The 16,975-nt window shown below is 35.8% G+C and overlaps 6 protein-coding genes and 3 non-coding genes across 13 annotated transcripts; 2 read left to right on the top strand and 7 right to left on the bottom strand.

The window, feature by feature from the left end:
* Positions 1-128: 128 nt before the first annotated feature.
* aqp-3 (Aquaporin-3) lies at positions 129-5,359 on the top strand (the record flags this gene model as incomplete). 3 transcript variants are annotated; one of them, NM_001322776.4, is made up of 6 exons in its annotated part: positions 129-185; positions 3,483-3,628; positions 4,100-4,201; positions 4,249-4,513; positions 4,588-5,134; positions 5,182-5,349. In NM_001322776.4, 6 exons carry the CDS (start codon positions 173-175, stop codon positions 5,231-5,233), a joined length of 1,125 nt encoding a protein of 374 aa, NP_001309613.1. The 3 variants fall into 3 exon arrangements, with proteins under 3 accessions (NP_001309613.1, NP_502044.1, NP_001293896.1); NM_069643.2 differs by lacking the exon at positions 129-185 and adding an exon at positions 2,773-2,926 and having other exon boundaries at positions 5,182-5,359; NM_001306967.3 differs by lacking the exon at positions 129-185 and having other exon boundaries at positions 3,626-3,628; positions 5,182-5,233.
* Positions 2,640-2,787, bottom strand: Y69E1A.14. The gene has a single exon (NR_056592.1). It is a non-coding gene; the product is annotated as an Unclassified non-coding RNA Y69E1A.14 (non-coding RNA).
* Positions 5,360-5,379: 20 nt separating the features above from the next.
* Positions 5,380-8,216, bottom strand: sri-19 (Serpentine Receptor, class H; the record flags this gene model as incomplete). Of its 3 annotated transcripts, NR_131607.1 has the most annotated exons (8): positions 5,380-5,479; positions 5,524-5,632; positions 5,678-5,885; positions 5,933-6,043; positions 6,094-6,219; positions 6,672-6,890; positions 7,697-7,727; positions 8,044-8,216. NR_131607.1 is itself a non-coding variant. In NM_001276854.1 (7 exons), 7 exons carry the CDS (start codon positions 7,712-7,714, stop codon positions 5,380-5,382), a joined length of 891 nt encoding a protein of 296 aa, NP_001263783.1. The 3 variants fall into 3 exon arrangements, 2 of the variants coding, with proteins under 2 accessions (NP_001263783.1, NP_502043.1); NM_001276854.1 differs by lacking the exon at positions 8,044-8,216 and having other exon boundaries at positions 7,697-7,714; NM_069642.1 differs by lacking the exons at positions 7,697-7,727; positions 8,044-8,216 and adding an exon at positions 7,341-7,511.
* Positions 8,168-8,306, bottom strand: Y69E1A.12. The gene has a single exon (NR_056591.1). It is a non-coding gene; the product is annotated as an Unclassified non-coding RNA Y69E1A.12 (non-coding RNA).
* A 162-nt stretch (positions 8,307-8,468) lies between these two features.
* Y69E1A.11 lies at positions 8,469-8,566 on the bottom strand. Its single transcript, NR_056590.1, has one exon. It is a non-coding gene; the product is annotated as an Unclassified non-coding RNA Y69E1A.11 (non-coding RNA).
* Positions 8,567-8,932: 366 nt separating this feature from the next.
* Positions 8,933-9,725, top strand: Y69E1A.5 (Phosphatidylethanolamine-binding protein). Its single transcript, NM_069641.5, has 3 exons — positions 8,933-9,025; positions 9,071-9,296; positions 9,418-9,725. Exons 1-3 carry the CDS (start codon positions 8,945-8,947, stop codon positions 9,627-9,629), a joined length of 519 nt encoding a protein of 172 aa, NP_502042.1. The 5' UTR covers positions 8,933-8,944; the 3' UTR covers positions 9,630-9,725.
* A 220-nt stretch (positions 9,726-9,945) lies between these two features.
* Positions 9,946-11,333, bottom strand: Y69E1A.4 (Serine/threonine-protein phosphatase). Its single transcript, NM_069640.2, has 4 exons — positions 10,998-11,333; positions 10,612-10,925; positions 10,358-10,562; positions 9,946-10,313 (listed from the first exon to the last, which is right to left on the bottom strand). The coding sequence occupies exons 1-4, from the start codon at positions 11,289-11,291 to the stop codon at positions 9,999-10,001; spliced, it is 1,128 nt and encodes a 375-aa protein (NP_502041.1). The 5' UTR covers positions 11,292-11,333; the 3' UTR covers positions 9,946-9,998.
* Positions 11,334-11,896: 563 nt separating this feature from the next.
* Positions 11,897-14,291, bottom strand: Y69E1A.3 (Tyrosine-protein kinase). The gene is made up of 7 exons (NM_069639.5): positions 14,161-14,291; positions 13,875-14,003; positions 13,384-13,596; positions 12,931-13,332; positions 12,434-12,886; positions 12,256-12,384; positions 11,897-12,206 (listed from the first exon to the last, which is right to left on the bottom strand). The coding sequence occupies exons 1-7, from the start codon at positions 14,227-14,229 to the stop codon at positions 11,958-11,960; spliced, it is 1,644 nt and encodes a 547-aa protein (NP_502040.2). The 5' UTR covers positions 14,230-14,291; the 3' UTR covers positions 11,897-11,957.
* Positions 14,292-15,454: 1,163 nt separating this feature from the next.
* On the bottom strand, positions 15,455-16,778 carry nsph-3.1 (Nematode Specific Peptide family). The gene is made up of 3 exons (NM_069638.6): positions 16,443-16,778; positions 15,928-16,394; positions 15,455-15,877 (listed from the first exon to the last, which is right to left on the bottom strand). The coding sequence occupies exons 1-3, from the start codon at positions 16,708-16,710 to the stop codon at positions 15,512-15,514; spliced, it is 1,101 nt and encodes a 366-aa protein (NP_502039.1). The 5' UTR covers positions 16,711-16,778; the 3' UTR covers positions 15,455-15,511.
* Between the last annotated feature and the right edge of the window lie 197 nt (positions 16,779-16,975).

Here is a 16,975-nt window from a genome sequence, read left to right as displayed (position 1 = left end):
CAAAATCAATTCAGAGTTCAGTCGTGGGGAAAGTTGGTTAGTTAAAGGAGAACAGTTCACGCAATAATAATTAATTACAAAATAATTTATATAGGATACGTGGATTTGTATTCTTGCTGGAGTAAATTATTTCGGACACGTTATTGAGAATGAATAGACTTGACCAGTCAAAATGATATTTCAGGGTGAGGCTTTAGCTTTAAAAAATTACGAAAAAAACCTCGACAATTGCAACAATCTTTTTTTGGTAAATTTAATTCAAATTATCTCGGCGTTTGCCGCCAGCTTCCTACCCAAGGCTTCGCAACTTCTTACCCAAGCCTTGCCCAAAAAATAAAAACATTTATAAGGAGTTGCCAAGACTTGGGTAAACCTTGGGCAAGAGTTGGGCGAGGGAGTTTACACTAGAATTGTTGAAGTTGGGTAAGACTTGGGCGTACGCTGGGTTAGAAGTTGGCAAGAGTTGGGTAAGAAGCTGAAAAGGCCCAAACTTGGGGAAGAAGCTGCCGGGAATTGCCGAGTAAAATTCGACTCTGTAAACTTCGAGTATGTGTTTATTTTCTTCGATGCCTGGAAGCTGTGGTAGTATGTGAATTTGAAAATTCAACGAGTCAATTATTTTTTAAATGTAGTTCCTCAAAAATACGTTCTGCCACGATTGTCAGAGGAACAGTTGAGAACACTCTGGGAACTCATTGGATTTAGACTTCCAAAAATTTAAGAAAAGTAGTTTTGAATTAATATTCCTAGAACCTCTAGAAAAAGAAACAATTCGTACATTTCTCCCCCATTTTTTTGTTTGCTTCACTTTAGGTACAATGTTACTATCTCGCTTATCAATTTCTGTCAGTGGTCTTTGAAAAAAGTGTCGCATGGCTGAAAAGAAAACAAAAGTCAAACAGATTGAAAATGGAAAAAATTCGTATAAATGTGTTGTTTCAAAAAATTTTGGGAATCAATTCGTACCATTTGACATAGAGAATCAGTCAACAGACATCACGCTCAGAAAATTATTATTTTGAAATTAAAAATTTGAATCATATACTTGAGCAATCTGGTGCATCTTGTACATAGTTTTATTTTAATTAAATTCCACAATAAAAAATGTAAAAAAAACTAGACAGCTTATTTAATTTTGAGGTTTTCAAATTAATTGACATCACTTTTCACAAACATCTCTGTCAATTTGAAAAAACACTGAACCTATTTGCACCCAAAAATGAAACTATCTCAGAGCAAATCGGGGGAAATAATCTGGAAATAATTTGCAAATGATTAAGAAAAAAGGAGCGTATTGAATTATTGTTTTTGGAAATTGTTTTTGAAAATGTTTAAAACATTTCAAATTAATTTCATCAAAAGCTTTTCTAATAAAAATCACAAAGCTTTTCTAATAAAATCGAACAAGTGATATTTAGGTTTTTGAGCTACAGTACCCCTGAAAAATCAAATCATCATATTTATAATTTTGTGTCCATTTGTTTTCTCTCTTTTTGATACTCAAAAAAAAACAATTTGGTCGAGTTTGCGGTTTCACATTTTTAATACCCAATATTTAAATTATTTTGCTAAAAAATGCAAATCAATGCAGTACTCGTGCACCGTTTCCATCATTTTTTTTCATACTTATCACTTCTGTACCCAGAACATAGCGCACCGAGAGCATTAAATTGTCCACTCCCGCATTTTTCCGATGATGGTGTTGTCACGTGTAGGTTGGTGGCGGCTTATCACACTTTCTTTGCTCGATTATTTTTTTCTTCAAAAATTTGGCATCGAAAATGTGTAGTCTTCTTGTAAACACATGGTTTTTTAAATGTCGTATGATGATGGGTTACTGTAGGTTTTTCGATGTAAATCTGATTTTCCTGCGTGTTTTGAAAACATTCAATTTTTATAGGGATGATTTTAAGTGTTCTGTTGATATTCTCACATATTTTTTTGGTTACTGTATATACTGAACGTGGTCCAGGCTAATCAAAATATATTCTTGCACTACAACTTTAGAAAATGTGAAAGCTTAAATAGCTGATTAAATAATGAGCCTTCATCGTAGATAAAAAGTTACTACCAGCTCGCTTTCACGGCGACATATTTATGCCTACCTTGCGCTGCCAGATCAAAAAATAAATTTTTAAAATTTTTAATTAAACTTATGTAACGAGATGATTGAAAAAATAGATAAAACACGCCGGGTTTTAACAAGGCTTTGTTGCATTTAATTGTCAGAAGAATAAATGTAGGCAGTTGAAAAAATATGTTATCCAAATTTTAACAGTTGTTCAAATTTGCAAAACACTTTACAAGTTGAACCATCGTAAAATTAAATACGGTACAAAACCAATTGGAACTGCATCACTGGCAGAGAGTTTTGATACTGTATTTCAAGTATGTTATTATATTTGGCACATCTTATGTTTTAACCAAAATGTCAAAATATCCGTCGTCGATATAAATAGAACAACATAGACTTTCAAAGAAGAAGGCACATTTATGATGTCACATCTATCGTGTTCCATTTTGCTAATTTCAAGAATTTTTAGTTTTCCAATCATAATCATTGACTTAAAAAAAACTACTGTGGTTGAAAGTGCAAGAAAAACACTCACTGTTGATGAAGATGAATGAATAGTTGTACGTGGTCAATTTATCGTAGAAAAATGGAGGGAATTCTATTTTTAATTTCAGTCAAAAGAAAAACTAGATATTAGAAGGTGGTAGAAGTGTCTAGACTTACAGTAGATACACTTTCTCAAAGTTGTCTTCATTTCAATGTTGTCCGACTCTTCGTGTAGTTCATCTGATCGGTCATTCAAATTTCCATTCGATACAACTGATGCTCTGTCGATCCACGAGCTGGCTGTTAAAGATCTACCAAAACCGGATGCTGAAAATCCGTTTAGTGTTGCTATGCATTCACCTCCAGGTAATTATTTGGGGGAATTTAACATGGCTACTTCAACATTTGCTCCTATAGTGCTCAAGTTTCCAAATATTATATTGAAATTGTTCCATTTTTTTGAAAGTGTTTAAAAATGTTATTTTCGACAATTGTATATTCATTATGTTTCGATTTTGTGTACTGTAGGAGTTCTCACATGCGACTATGCTCCAGATTAAAAAAACACATTTTTTATAATTTGAAAACTGTTTGAAAATTTGACCAAACATATTTGGGGTGTTTCATCACAATGTTTGACCATTTTCAATATTAAGAAAAACTATCATTTTTGAAAGCTTCATGAAAATTGCAAGAAAAAAGTTCCAAAAAGCCAAGAACTATTATCACACTTGCTTTTTCATCTTACTTTCATTTTCGCCCATTTCTCGATCGCTTTTCCATGTTTGCCTCCTGCCGTTCCCCATCAATAATTCCTGGGAACAACACACGGAAGCCACCCATTCTCTGTATCACATTGCATTTTGTGCCCCCCCCCCCCATGTTTTTTAATGGCAAACAGTTTCATATTTTTCTCTTCCAGGATCGCCGCCCTTTGCTGTAGACAGAAAATCAGTGGACAACTCAGTTGTCGCTGTAACTGATACACCGTTCGAGTTTGCTCCGAGTCAAAAGTCATCACAGCATACGAATAGGCCACCGCCGTTTGTGAAGCCTGAAGAGGAAATGGTGAGTTGAATGTAGAATATTCATGAGCATAATCTATGACACAAGTACTATGTAATCAGGGTTTTAATGAATTTATGAGTTTCTGAGAAACATCAAAATTATTTTAGAAACTAGTTTTTCAGGCGTTCCAAAAAAAAATTCAGTCTGCAAAGAAGCATTCAAAGTTTTGTTTCTTACAGATCAAAAAGCACACCTCTTAGACAAACCCTCTAGGACAGACATGTATGTTTTTCAAAACCAAAGCCCCTGTACTACATGAATATTTTCCAGATCTGATCAATTTTAATTTTTAATGAGAGACAAGAGATTCCAATTTCTAAAATTTAGTGAACTATATAATATTGTGAACTATATAATAACATGATTACCTAAATAGTACGAGCCAGTCATAATTGTTGAAGCATACTTAAAATCTCGAGATCATATTGATAGAAAATTTAAAAAAAAAGTATTCTTATTTTACATTTCCAGATGTACATAAATCATGTTGAACGCCTCAAGCCCAAATTCGCCATTGGCAATGAGCTCATCCGAGCATTTCTTGCAGAATTATTCTGCACTGGATTCCTAGTTGTAAGTTGAACTGTTCTTAATTATAATTCCATAAAAACCTTTTCCAGTTCGGAGGAGAATGTGTCAATGCGCAATATGTTCTTTCACAAGGAAAGAACAACGAATGGATTGGAATTTCAGTTGGTTGGGGACTTGTATTAATGCTTGCTGTGCTCATGGGATCCAAGATATCCGGTGCTCATTTGAATCCTGCTGTATCATTCTTTCAACTCACTCAAGGGAAAATCAATTTGATACGCTTTTTAGTGTATGCAGTGGCCCAGAATATTGGAGCATTTCTTGGAGCATTCGGAGTTTTTTGTGTATATTATGGTAAGCTTGATTTAAAACTTTTTAAACGAAAGAACCGTATTCAAGAATACTGTAGTTTATAATTTTATTTTTAGATGCCATAAACGTATTCGAAGGAGGAAATCGTACAGTAACCGGACCAACAGCAACTGCATCTATTTTTGCAACCTATCCTGGACCCTTCTTAGGAACTTTCAATGCAATTGTGGATCAAATCGCCGGAACTCTAGTACTTTGTCTTGGAGTAGCAGCCATCACAGATCGTCGAAACGGAATACCAGCCTTCCTCCAACCAGCATGGATTGGAGCACTTCTCGCATTCCTCGGAATGTCACTTGCTTTAAATGCTGGTTATGCAATCAATCCAGCACGTGATTTTGCACCTCGTCTCTTCAATTTATGTGCAGGTTACGGATGGGAAGTTTTCAGTTATAGAAATTATAAATGGTTCTGGATTCCAATTATTTGCCCAATGATTGGTGGCGTTCTTGGTGCATGGCTTTACGAATTTTTCATTGGTTTCCATATTCAAGATGAAGATGCTGTCTCATTAGATTCCGAAAGTGATAAGCAATTGAAGACTATGATTGATAATATGGTAGATATTGAGAATCAACTTCCCGAATATACAGATAAGAAACAGTAAGTGTTTTTGAAAATAATTTTCCTAATTAAAAAAATTCTTTCAGATTATCCGACATAGCATCGATTCATCAAAACCCAAGTTTGCGAAACATTTAGTCAACGCTTGTTATTTATCTCTGTTTTACAATTCCTTTGTAAAATTGGATGGCTTGTATTAATTCATGATCTTTTCGAAATGTATTTATTGTTTAATGAAATGCATAATAATAAAAATTTAATTACACGAATTTAACCGGAATATTTCACATTTCGGGAGCCGAAAGTTTTTTCAATCGAAGACTAATATCAGCTGATGGTGGACCGACTTTTGTCATCTGAGTTGATATAATTGGGTGTTGAGCCCTGAAATTCATGAGATCTACAAAAAATTTAGTTTTTCACTCTACCTAAATCCTCTTCGAATCATTTTTCTGTATTGAGGAGTACTGATGATCATTACAAATGTAGACAATGAAGCATGGAATGAGTAGACTGCCATCATTATGTTTGATATTTCTGGAATTCAGAATTTCTTTTTTAAATTTTGATAATTTTTGTTACCTTGTGCGTTAGGCAACACATGAACAAATAAATAGACAATTGTGCCAATTGGAATAATTAGCACTAAAAATGGAACAGTTGCCTGTGCCATCAAACTTGTCACTGCAATCTGATGTCCACGGAAGCTACGAGCTGATATTGTGTTTCTCTTTGATGGAAGTGTTTTTAGAAGTCGGACGGAAAAATAAAAAGATATCACAATAGAACTCTGAAACTTTTTTAACCATTAACATGAAAAATGAACAATGATCTTACAGTTAGCATAAATGCAAAAAGTATAGTTGTTATCATCATCCACTTATTAACTTGCAAATCGTAAATTGCCACATTTTCCAATGTGAATACGCTGATCGCATTTGGAAACTTCTGAAGAAGAAGAAGAATTATAATTATTTTTTTAACTTCTATACTTTTACCGTTTTAATCAAATTTTCTTCCTCTTGTCGTGCCAAACAAGAAACACTAAAAAATCCTGTAATGACAAACGCACACCCATGATAAACTATAACAAAAATCCAGAATAGTATTGATCGATCAGAGAGCTGGAATGTTGCATTGATCATTTTACAGCACGTTCATTTCAGTTTCTTAAAATACCTCTATATCTACTAACTTAAGGAGGTACCTTCGATAAATTTCTTTTTTGTGCGTAAAATCGTGTTTTAAATTTAGAATACATATAATACTGCCCGAAGATTTTACAACTGTGGTCCCCGTTTGAATGAAACATTTTCAGACAAAGATTTTCAATTCTTTTTGCTTTAATTTTCCGAGAGCTGCTTCCGGTATCATTTACTCAGCTACGATTTCTTGTTTCCTCTTACAGGTCGAGAAATTTTTAGCGCTATTCTCTTTTAATTTTTATTTCCAGCCACAATTTTCAACAAATATGTGATCTAGGTGTTCGAAAAATCTTTCAAGTTTGGCATAATTATATCTCGTGTGTTTTTAAAAGTCTGGTTGAAAGTGATTGTTTGCAACTTCTAAACGTTACCTTTCCAATATTTGAAACAACATGATATTTGGTAACAATTGCACAGACAATTGAAGCAACTTGAAGATACAATAACAAGAGAAACATTGCCATTTGAATATGTGAAGATAGTCTGAACACCTGCCACAAAAGTCCATTTGTATATCCACCAATTATTGGAAGTATGTAGACTGGCTGCATTAGCAGTGTTGTCTGAGCGTCAGCCAATAGAGACAGAATCTTAAAATTGGATCTTTATTTTAATTTCTGAGACTTCAACAGGTGAAATCTGCAAAACGACTTTTGTTACTCACTCAATGCACTATATTTGTGACTGATGTTCCAGTTTATTGACCTTTTTTCATAATTATTTTTCTGATTCTTTTTGAATAAAAAAAATAAGTTTGATTCCACTGGTAATCGAATTTTTCAAATGCTGTTTATAGAAAATTCATAACTTTGCTTCTTTTTGCACTTCATGCATTATTCTATAATAGTTTGGTGAAAACTAGCGGAAATTTTGCAAGCGGAAATTTAATGTTATGAACTTTAATAGAAAGGTTCTACAAATTTCAAATTGACTTCCACTGCAAAATTTGTTTCAGCTGCACTCAAACCAATAAACTAACGGTTTCTTCCATACTGCATGTGAACTTTTTTCGTGATTTTTAACACTGAAAATTAATTTACCTGCATATTAATCATAAATCCTTTATACATTTTAACTATCTTGGGATTTTTCATGATTAGAAATATTCCCAAAATGTTGAAAACCAATGCAAATGTACCATGAATTGAATAGAAAGTTAATAGGAAAGTTGGTTTAGTAACATCAATGGTCACTTCAGAATATGTATACATTTGACTTTTGAAAATCAGCTCAAGAGATTTGAATGATTGATTAATCAAAAATGGAAAAGAAATTAGAAGAAAGAAGTTAGAGAATTTGAAACAAATTAGGAGTGTGATTTGAGCAAAAGAGTCAGAAAGAAATGACTATAAGGGCGTAACTGATTAAAATAAGCTAGTTATCCGTCCAAATTCACCTGTCGTAGTCTTGGCATATCTTCTGGAAAGCTGAAATAGAAAGGTGTCAAGTGGTTAAACAACGTTTCGAATCAATTGTTTTAGGAAGAGAGTACTGTACTTTCATAAATATATTCAGGAGTATATGTGTCTGAACTTCTGAACTGTATAGATTGTCGAAATTTTCAATTTATCAGTAATTATTTGGTTGACAATTTAGCTCAAAAAATGAAAAAATTCACAAAATAGTATCTTTAGCTAAAGGTGTATGCTGGTTGAATGGCAACTCTGTATTTCATTTTACTATTGAAGATTCTACTTAAAATTACAAAGTCCAATAGAAAAAAAATTTAGTAATTTTTTTTACCTAATTCAGTACAGTCGTGAAATTTAGCAGTTCAAAACTTTCTCATTTTCATATTTTATCAGAACATTCGAAAACCACATTCAATCTCTGATGAGTAGGCATCCGGTGGAAAGATCGTTCAAATGAAGAGATTTAGAGTCAGATGGGGGCGGTCAACTGTTGTTGTGCTTTTCGTATGGGTTAAAGATGAAGAACAAGAAAGATATGAAAGTGTAATCTGAGTTCTTCCCGCCTTTTTGCTGTAATAAGTAGTACATCACAGTCAGTAGAATGACTCTCATAACTGCCAGATGAACCGACGTCGTAATTATTTTTTTAGTTTCTGGGCTAAGCATTCAATAGTTCAGTTTTACCGAGGTGAATGGGGTTTTCCAATAAAATGCTTCGTTTTTCATGGAACCTAATGTTTTAATTTCTTCCCTATTGGTCCTGCGCTCATTGCTCTCTGTTAACAACTTGTATGGGTAGAAGGTAAACATAATGGTAGGTAGGCATTCGGTTAGCAGAAAGGTTTGAGTACTGTCTTCCAACCTATTTTTTTTCAAATGGAACCAATCGTTTATTGTTTTGGGTTTTTTCCTTTTGTTGTTGTATTTCTCTTTTTGTATGTTCCATTACTTTTCACCTCTGATTCACCAGCTTGCATTGTACATCTTGCTCTTATTTCCATCGCTTACCATCCATCACCCCTTCCTCCCCCATTACATTGTGCTCAATGCTCTTTCTCTTAGTTCCCACGTCACATCTCCAGTTTCTTTATCTTCTTTTCTCTCTGTTCCATGTTGTTGTCTGCTCATAAACCGCCTTGAAACACCTGTTATTTTTCGTTATTTTCTTGTTTTCTTCAGTCTTCTCATTTGATAACCTCATTTTGAAAATCGTCTTCCAGAACACATAAAAAATGTCCGACATTTCTGCCGCTTTTGCTCAACACGAGATTACTCCAAAGATTATTGAAAATGCCCCAAAGCAGAAGCTTCATGTAAGTTTTTTTTAAAAGTTAATTGCTACAACATTGAAAATTCAGTTGTGCTGGGACGGAATCCAAGTTGAGCCAGGAATGACTATGCAAGTTCGCAACCTTAAAAATGCTCCGAGATGGGCTCTTCCAGGAGCTGACCCAGAATCAATCTACACAGTTCTTATGATTGATCCAGATAACTTGTCAAGAAAGAATCCATCTGTTGCCGAGTGGCTTCACTGGCTTGTCTGCAATATTCCAGCCAGCAATATTATTGATGGAATTAACGGAGGTAATAACTATAATAAAACGCGAGAATACTTATAATTCACCTGGCTTCTGTTCTCAAATTGTTGATGGTGATAATAATAGGACACACTTATACCTACGATCACGAAATGTATGTTTTCCAGGTCAACATCAAATGGCATATGGAAGCCCAGCTCCAGGACCAAGAACTGATCTTCATCGTTATGTGATTCTTATGTGGGAGCACGCTGGAAGACGCATCTCTGTGCCGAAGCCTAGCTCTCGTGCCAAGTTCAACGTTAAACAATTCATCGAGAAGAACAAGTTGGGAGACCCAATTGCCGGAAATTTCTTCCTTGCTCAACACGAGGGATAAATATTGTAATTTAATGTGTAATTATAATTGGATAACAACGAAATAGCCATTTTCTAATTTGAAATTATTTCTATGTAATAAAATTTAATTTTTGTGGTTATTGAAAATTCACTCCATGCTCAATCGAGGGAAATAATATAATAATAATATAATATCGAAAGTTGGCTAATAACTTCTTCGGAACAATTATGACAGGAATAAGTCCAGGTGGTTAAAATGTAACAGAATGTAAAGAAAAAGTTACTTGAGCAAAGCTAAAGATCGAACTCATTCGAAGTTTGATGAATCTATTGTTTTCATGATATGTATACGTTGTAGTAATTTCAATTTCTTTATTTCTACGAATAAAAAGTCTAAACGAGTTCAGGATCATTTCTTGGCCTTTCTCTCCTTTTCAAATCCACGTTTCTTGTCTCTGCTCTCCGGCCTGAAGACATTGATCGAAATCTTCAGTTTCTTATCAATACTAAAAACAGCCGCTGTGTTGTCATTCTGTCCACAGTAGTTTGGAGCCGAAAAAATTGTGACCAGACGTCGACCATCGAAGAATTCATAGCCATCTTCAACAACTTGATGACCACGGATAACCATTTGAAGATCCAGTTTTTTCAGAAATGCACGGAGAGCTGGTGGTCCGAAGACAAAAGATGCACCACGTGCGGATGGTTTATAGCCTTTTTCAGTCTGAAAAGATATTTATTATTTTAAAATTCTGAATGAACGCATACCGGATCAGGATCAGCCCATGTCAAATCAGTTAGAACACCAACATCAGGAATCTCGAGTGGTCTTTTGAAAACCGAAAACTGATTGAAACTTGTCAGATGCTCACTGATTCCTCCATGCATACACATAATCGTATTGTTAATCACAGCACAGAATGGGAAAACGTTGAACATGTTCTGGAAGCATTCGTACAATTGAGCATCATAACTGAAAAATGTTAATGTATTCTCAAAGATGTCATAATTTTAAAACGAACCGATAATTGACCTCTCGATAGAATCCATACGAAGTGTTAACTGATCTTGATTCATGATTCCCTCTCAGTAAATAAATACGATCGGGATATGCAAGTTTGAGAGCAGTGAGTAGAATGACAACTTCCATTGAAAATGGTCCACGATCGACATAATCTCCAAGGAATAGGTATCTCTTGTATCCAGTTGTTACCTCTTTGTTCACACTTTTCGGAGCAGCAACTGGTGGTTTTACATCGTTACTTGATTCTGGCTGTGTCGAATGTGGTTCACTCTGAGGTCTTTTTCCTGTTTCACGACTTCTTACTGTTGTATCCTAAATAAATATTATTTTAATACTGGAAACTAGATTTATTTAATGCATATTCAATTGTAAAAAGTGTCTCACCTTGAGAGCCTCAAATTCTTGTGAAGACAAGGGCCACCCATTCATATCGAGCATTGCGAGTAAATCATCAAACTGTCCATGAATATCCCCCATAACACAAATCGGCGCCTCCAGCTTCAAGAATATTGGCTCAGACCAAATGAGCTCACGGGCTCTGTGGCAGAGCTCTGCAAGCTCGGCAGCACAGAACAGATCCATCGAAGTTTTGTGAGTCCATTTGAATACAATCTTCTCCAATATTTTATTGACAAAATTTCGAACATTTTTTTGATCTTCAGTATTGATCTTCTCCATTGAAATTATGAAGACCGATTGCAAATTGAGAAAATGTAGAAATGATTACTTTTTCTTCAAATCTTTTGATGTTTTTTTCATGGAAATTCTTTTTTCTAAATTCTAAATAGAACAAATGACGTAAGACAACAATTACCCTTTCAAATAATAAACTTCCACCGTGAAATTTATTTTTTCAATGGAAATGTAATTTTGGACGGCCCATCTATTTAGGGTGTGTTTCAAGCTGGCACATATCACAAATTTGGAATGGGGTAGCACATGGGACTAGACTGAGTCAGAAATCATTACATATCTCGTAAAAAACACTCTACAATTTATTAAATTTTTTCAAAACTATCCGACAACCTTTGGTAAACTGCCAAAAATTAAAGATTTTTTTTTGCTCATTGCTCAGATCGAATTTCAGAGGTTCGAAGTCGGGTTTGGCCGCTCACATTTTTCTGACAATCTAATAAATAAGAACGCACTTCCTTTCCTTGTTAGTGAAACAAATCCGGACAGCTCAAAAAGCACGGAAAAACAAAAGTGGCCAAGAAGAAATTTTCTAAAACTATAAGTCAGACCGGAAAATGATCATGTTGGAAATAAAAGTCTCACAAAAACACCAGCCAAAATCTTCATTGAGAAAATGAAAAAAAAGAAGTTCGAGTTATAATACAAAATCTATTTGGCTTGTGGTGGCGGTGTTGGTGCATTTGGTGATGAGCTTCCAGTGTTTGGCGTTTCTGATGATGGTGGTTTGGCTGAATTAGTTGATGGGCTGATAGACATTCCGGCTGGCAGTGTGACTTGATCCTTGTTTTTCTTACGAAGAGATGAAAAGAAGCTTCGTTTACTTGACGACGGGATCTTCTGTCTATCAACAGATTTCTTGCGATTCAATGAAATCCTGGTTCGATCTTCTGATGGTTTCTATAAAAATATCATGAACCAAATTTTCAGAACAAAAAGTGAAACTAACTGAAGTCAACACAGTCATAGCTGAGTTTTCTGGTTTTCGACCATCCTGGGGACCTTTGTTCAATGCTTCCATATAGATGTCTGTGATTTGTCGCTTCACCGTATTGAAATTGAGCCGTTCGTTCGGGTTCTGAAAAATTCAAATTGTTTCCGAACAAAAAACATTCAATAAAACTAACCCTTTCACAGCACGCATCAATGAGAACCATCAGTTCCTTCGGATCTCCATTCTTCATCTTATGTGGGCGTTCTTCTGTCAATATCCAGGCTTTGGCATCTTTGAGACTTTTTGGGTACAATGGATCGTGCTCACATCTTGTCATAAGCTCCGTCAGAAACACTCCGTACGACCAAACATCTGTCTTCTCATTAAACAGTCCAGATTTTAGCGATTCCGGTGCCAACCATCTGATTGGAGCTTTCTCCAGGTTTTTCGTTGTCACTGTTCCTTGGAGAGACAGCCCAAAATCAGATATTTTGGCTTTGAGATCCTGCGTGACGAGGCAATTTCTTGCCGCCAAGTCTCGATGAATGATTCCTTTCGACGACAGATGTCTCATTCCAGACGCCACGTTCATTGCAAACCACAGGATTTGTAGTTTTGGAATGTTTTGAGTGGTCTGGAAGTACTTCTGAAAATATAATGTTTTAAAAACCAAGGTAAAAATGAACATACCCTCAAATCTCCGCCCGTGACCAATTCCATAACAACCATAATTGGCTCTTCAAGTGAGGCAAATCCATAAAATGCAACAATGTTTTCATGTTGTAGCACTGTCATGATTTGAGCTTCATTGCAAAACTCTTGGATTTGCTTTCTCTTTGCATTTCCAAGTATTCGCTTCACAGCCACTTCTATTGGAGGATTAGTGCTTCCGACTGCTTTGTATTGTCCTTTGAACACCTCTCCAAAGGCTCCGCAGCCCAACTTTTTATCCAGGTTGATTGTACTATGGATCAGCACATTCGATCCACGTGGCGTTGGAATCAGGAAAGGTGTTGCTTGAGACCAGGCTTCGAGAAGTTGGCGAATGTGGAGGAATCGTCTGTTTGGCATAGTGGGGAATTTTTCATACAACTGAAAAAGTTAATTCTAACATAGAAAACTTGGATATTTGTTAAATAATACCTTTTTGCAGCACCATCCATCCTCATTAAAGTCCAGTTGATAGTGGAAAATTTTATTTTTCCAGTTGACGGAAATGCACAAAAACTTATTTGGTTTTGTGATCGCACGTCTCACAAGATAAGCACGATCCCAAGTCAACAACTTCTCAGCTTCCGATCCGAATAACACTCCATGGTACACGTGTAGATTGATCAAGTGACTGCGAATGTAGTCCTGAAAAAATATAAAAGTTGAAAGTTGTCTAGCATTGTTTCGAAACACGTTCGAAATTATTAGGTTTTTCCGTTCCACTGTCTCTCAAAAAGAAAACTATGAGATCAATCAGCGACTACTCTGCCAATGTCCCAACCAATGAGTTGCTGTGGACGGAGCAAATCGCTGATTGGTCTTGTATTATATTATAGAGGGAATTTAATCAAGAGATTCCATAGTTTCAAATGCATGTATTTAAATGTTAAAGCATTGTGTTTTGCCCACAAGAAAGCACTGACCTCTTCTGGATCATCTCTACTACTACTGTTAGACATCATCGAAGTTGAGACATTCTTGTTCCCCGATTCCAGTTTATCCGCTCCCGGTTCATTTGGATTTTTGTCGCTTGCTTCGATGTCTGACGGAGCCTGAAAGGATATTTTATTCATGACGGGAAAACTTGCAAAAATTGCAAAATTTGCAATACTGAACATTGGAATTTTGAAGTTTCGTTTGAAATCAGAACTTGAAATAACATTTCGCATTTCTTCTTAAATGGTTGCTTCCCATAAAAGTCACACTCACATCATTCAACCTGACACATTCCAGTGCAAGATCATCATCACTCTCGTGTTCCGATTTTATTGAATTCATTCTTTAAATCGTTCGCCAATGAAATATTGATAAACGTCCTATCGCCAGTGTCGGACAATTGTGAAATAATCATTTTTTTGTACAAAACGCGGTTTTTTTAAATTTCAACAAAATAAAGTTCACACTAGAGCGAAACTTGACCTTTCAAAAAATTTAAATTCCAACGTGAAATGTATTTTTTCCAATGAAAATTGATTTTTGGATGATCTCTCTATGGGGGGCGTCCCTTCTCGTCCCCTTCGATTTTTGAGAGCCGATTTCGGCGTCCCCCTTACAGGAAATGGAAACCCCAAAAAGGAATCCGAAAAATATGAGGTTGCGTAATCGCTTCTCGATGTCAGAAGTTATTTTCCGATTACGAGTGCTACTAGAAATCAGGGGACGAGGGGGAGTCCACTCTACGGCGTCTCCAAACTGTAATTTCAAGGAAACTTTCAAATAACAAATTTTGAATCAGGGGAGTGCGGCAAATTCGACAAATTTGCCGTACTTAACAAACTCCGAGAATGTGATGCTTTTTGATTTTTTTTGGAGCACCAGAACAACTGAATTCTGAATAAAATTGTTGTCTGAATAAGTTCCTTGTAGTGTGTCTGCTTAAGCATCAAAATAACTCAATTTCATGCCATTTTACTAAATTTTAGTTACAAAATCAATAGTTTTGGTCAAAATTGTTTTGTCAAATTTTTTATGTGTGCCGCAAATTTCGAAATTTGCCGAGCTCAGCAAATTCAAATTCGGCATCCTGGTTTAGCCTTACGGCACGCAATTCAAAAAAAATTGCAAATTCGGCAAATTTGCCGCACATCCCTGTTTTGAATGTCCTTACATTTATAAATCAAATTTAGAAAAATGTCAAACGCTATGTGGCCGAAGAAAATTTAAGTTTCAATGAAATAAAATACCAACGAGAATTTTTTTAATAAACTTGTTCTTCGTCTGGAACTTTCGGCTGTATTGTTGTTGTATATTTTCTTTTAAAAAATCCCATTTTATTTTTCAAATGTAGAAAATATTATTTTTCAATAGAAATATCACAACAGCACAGTAGACATTTTCGGACAAAGAATTTCAGCTCTGTGTAGCTCCTTAGCAGAAAATTCTGAAGCCAAATTCTTGTAGCCACTTATCTCAGCTGCCCATTAGTTTGTTTCGTATTGATAACCCCCGCACTTTTAACTTTATTCTCTTGTTTTCTGGAGCAGGAAAAAATACAAACACGAACAAGAAAATATCTTTTTATCAATAAACACATATTCAATACAGTTCGGAATGGACAGAATTAACCATCCAACTTGCATCCTGGTTTAGCCTTACGGCACAAGACAGTAGTATTGTCAGCACAAGATTTTGCAGAAGCAGTATGCTCTTTTCCTTGATAACCATATCCGTACTTTTCATTACGAACATCGACCTTTGCCAAAATTTGCTTTCCTCCAGAAACATTGACAACTCCCACTGAGATGTCACCCTTGTGGTTGTTCACATGAACTGGATGCCATTCTTTGTCTCCGAATTTGGCAGCTTCTGGGAACGAAATCCATCCATAATCGAAACCACGAAGGTTATCAGGCAGATGAACGAGAAGTTGGATAGATCCAACATTCTTGGTGTATTCGTTATTGAACCACGAGAAGTTGGCAGCCACCTGAAATTTAACATATTGAACGCGAATTCTTTAATAATAGCAAGACTAACCTTTCCACCCTCATTCCATACACGACCCATGACAGGTTCTCCCTGCATGTACCAAAGTGCAACGTATTGATCTGGATTGACACCTGGCAAAGTATCAAGAGTCTTATCAAGAGCCTTGACAAGTTGACGAGTTGGCCATGCATCACCCTCACGAATGTCCATCCATTCATCTCTCTCGACACGAACCTTTGGTCCACTTCCACAGTTGGCACAATCACAAGATGGTGGCCCACCAATGCAGTTACGGGTGATGATGTACATGTCATTGAGTTGTGGTCCAACTTGTTTCAGCACTTTTCCATTGAACGAGAACCAAGCCTCCTCAGTCTTGTTGTCGACATAACCAAGAAGATTTCCTTCGGCACGCTTCCAGAAGATTGGGAATGAATCACCACAACGCACAAGTTGATGTTTATCGTCAATCTTCTCAATACGATCCTTGTACTTAATCCATTCGTACCAGAAACCTGAAATTCATAAAGTTAAAACTATAAGGTTTTCACCATTAAGCTTACCTTGATTGTTATGGTCTCCTACGTATTGAAGAACCTGGATCTGTCCTTCCAGTTGTTGCTTGGTTGTCAATTCAGCTTGCTTATATGGGAATGAACATTCAACAACTCCTCCATTGTTCCATGAGCGACCGTGGATTGGTTTACCGTGCTTGTACCAAAGAGCAACATACATATTCTGTTCTCCCATACATTTCACAGGACTCGGTGGGAATGGGGCTCCAATTGGTTGAAACGCCCAGGTGTCTTCCTTCGGTGGCGGGTTCGGCATTGCGTTTTCAGAGGAACTTGTCTCTTGTTGGACGATCGGTTGAAAAAATCGATTGTAGATTGAATTATGAGCAAATTTTCGAGCTTTTATACCAAAATTTTATTTTTTTTTGCCACGTATTTCCAACTGGACAAAGTTCGCATGGAGTCACGTGCTTATTCATTTTTATACTCACTTTCTAAAAAAAATTTTGAGATCAGAAACCTTTCTGAATAATAAATAAACTATAAACATTTCAACCGATAAAATAACATTTGAAGAAGGC

This window comes from Caenorhabditis elegans, chromosome IV (assembly GCF_000002985.6).
Source record: "Caenorhabditis elegans chromosome IV".
Lineage (NCBI taxonomy): Eukaryota > Metazoa > Nematoda > Chromadorea > Rhabditida > Rhabditidae > Caenorhabditis > Caenorhabditis elegans.
Note: the sequence above shows the minus strand (reverse complement) of the source record. Positions and strands in the feature narration are given on the sequence as shown.

Excerpts from the sequence above, each read along its gene's own strand:
- Y69E1A.5 (NM_069641.5), top strand. The coding sequence starts at position 8,945 with ATGTCCGACATTTCTGCCGCTTTTGCTCAACACGAGATTACTCCAAAG. Across the intron at positions 9,026-9,070 it reads CCCCAAAGCAGAAGCTTCAT|TTGTGCTGGGACGGAATCCA; the intron begins GTAAGTTTTTTT and ends TTGAAAATTCAG. Across the intron at positions 9,297-9,417 it reads TATTGATGGAATTAACGGAG|GTCAACATCAAATGGCATAT; the intron begins GTAATAACTATA and ends TATGTTTTCCAG.
- Y69E1A.4 (NM_069640.2), bottom strand. The coding sequence starts at position 11,291 with ATGGAGAAGATCAATACTGAAGATCAAAAAAATGTTCGAAATTTTGTC. Across the intron at positions 10,563-10,611 it reads TATCGAGAGGTCAATTATCG|TTATGATGCTCAATTGTACG; the intron begins GTTCGTTTTAAA and ends AACATTTTTCAG. Across the intron at positions 10,314-10,357 it reads CATGGGCTGATCCTGATCCG|ACTGAAAAAGGCTATAAACC; the intron begins GTATGCGTTCAT and ends ATATCTTTTCAG.
- Y69E1A.3 (NM_069639.5), bottom strand. The coding sequence starts at position 14,229 with ATGAATTCAATAAAATCGGAACACGAGAGTGATGATGATCTTGCACTG. Across the intron at positions 14,004-14,160 it reads AATGTGTCAGGTTGAATGAT|GCTCCGTCAGACATCGAAGC; the intron begins GTGAGTGTGACT and ends ATATCCTTTCAG. Across the intron at positions 12,207-12,255 it reads CTATGACTGTGTTGACTTCA|AAACCATCAGAAGATCGAAC; the intron begins GTTAGTTTCACT and ends ATATTTTTATAG.
- nsph-3.1 (NM_069638.6), bottom strand. The coding sequence starts at position 16,710 with ATGCCGAACCCGCCACCGAAGGAAGACACCTGGGCGTTTCAACCAATT. Across the intron at positions 16,395-16,442 it reads AGGAGACCATAACAATCAAG|GTTTCTGGTACGAATGGATT; the intron begins GTAAGCTTAATG and ends TATGAATTTCAG. Across the intron at positions 15,878-15,927 it reads TATGGAATGAGGGTGGAAAG|GTGGCTGCCAACTTCTCGTG; the intron begins GTTAGTCTTGCT and ends GTTAAATTTCAG.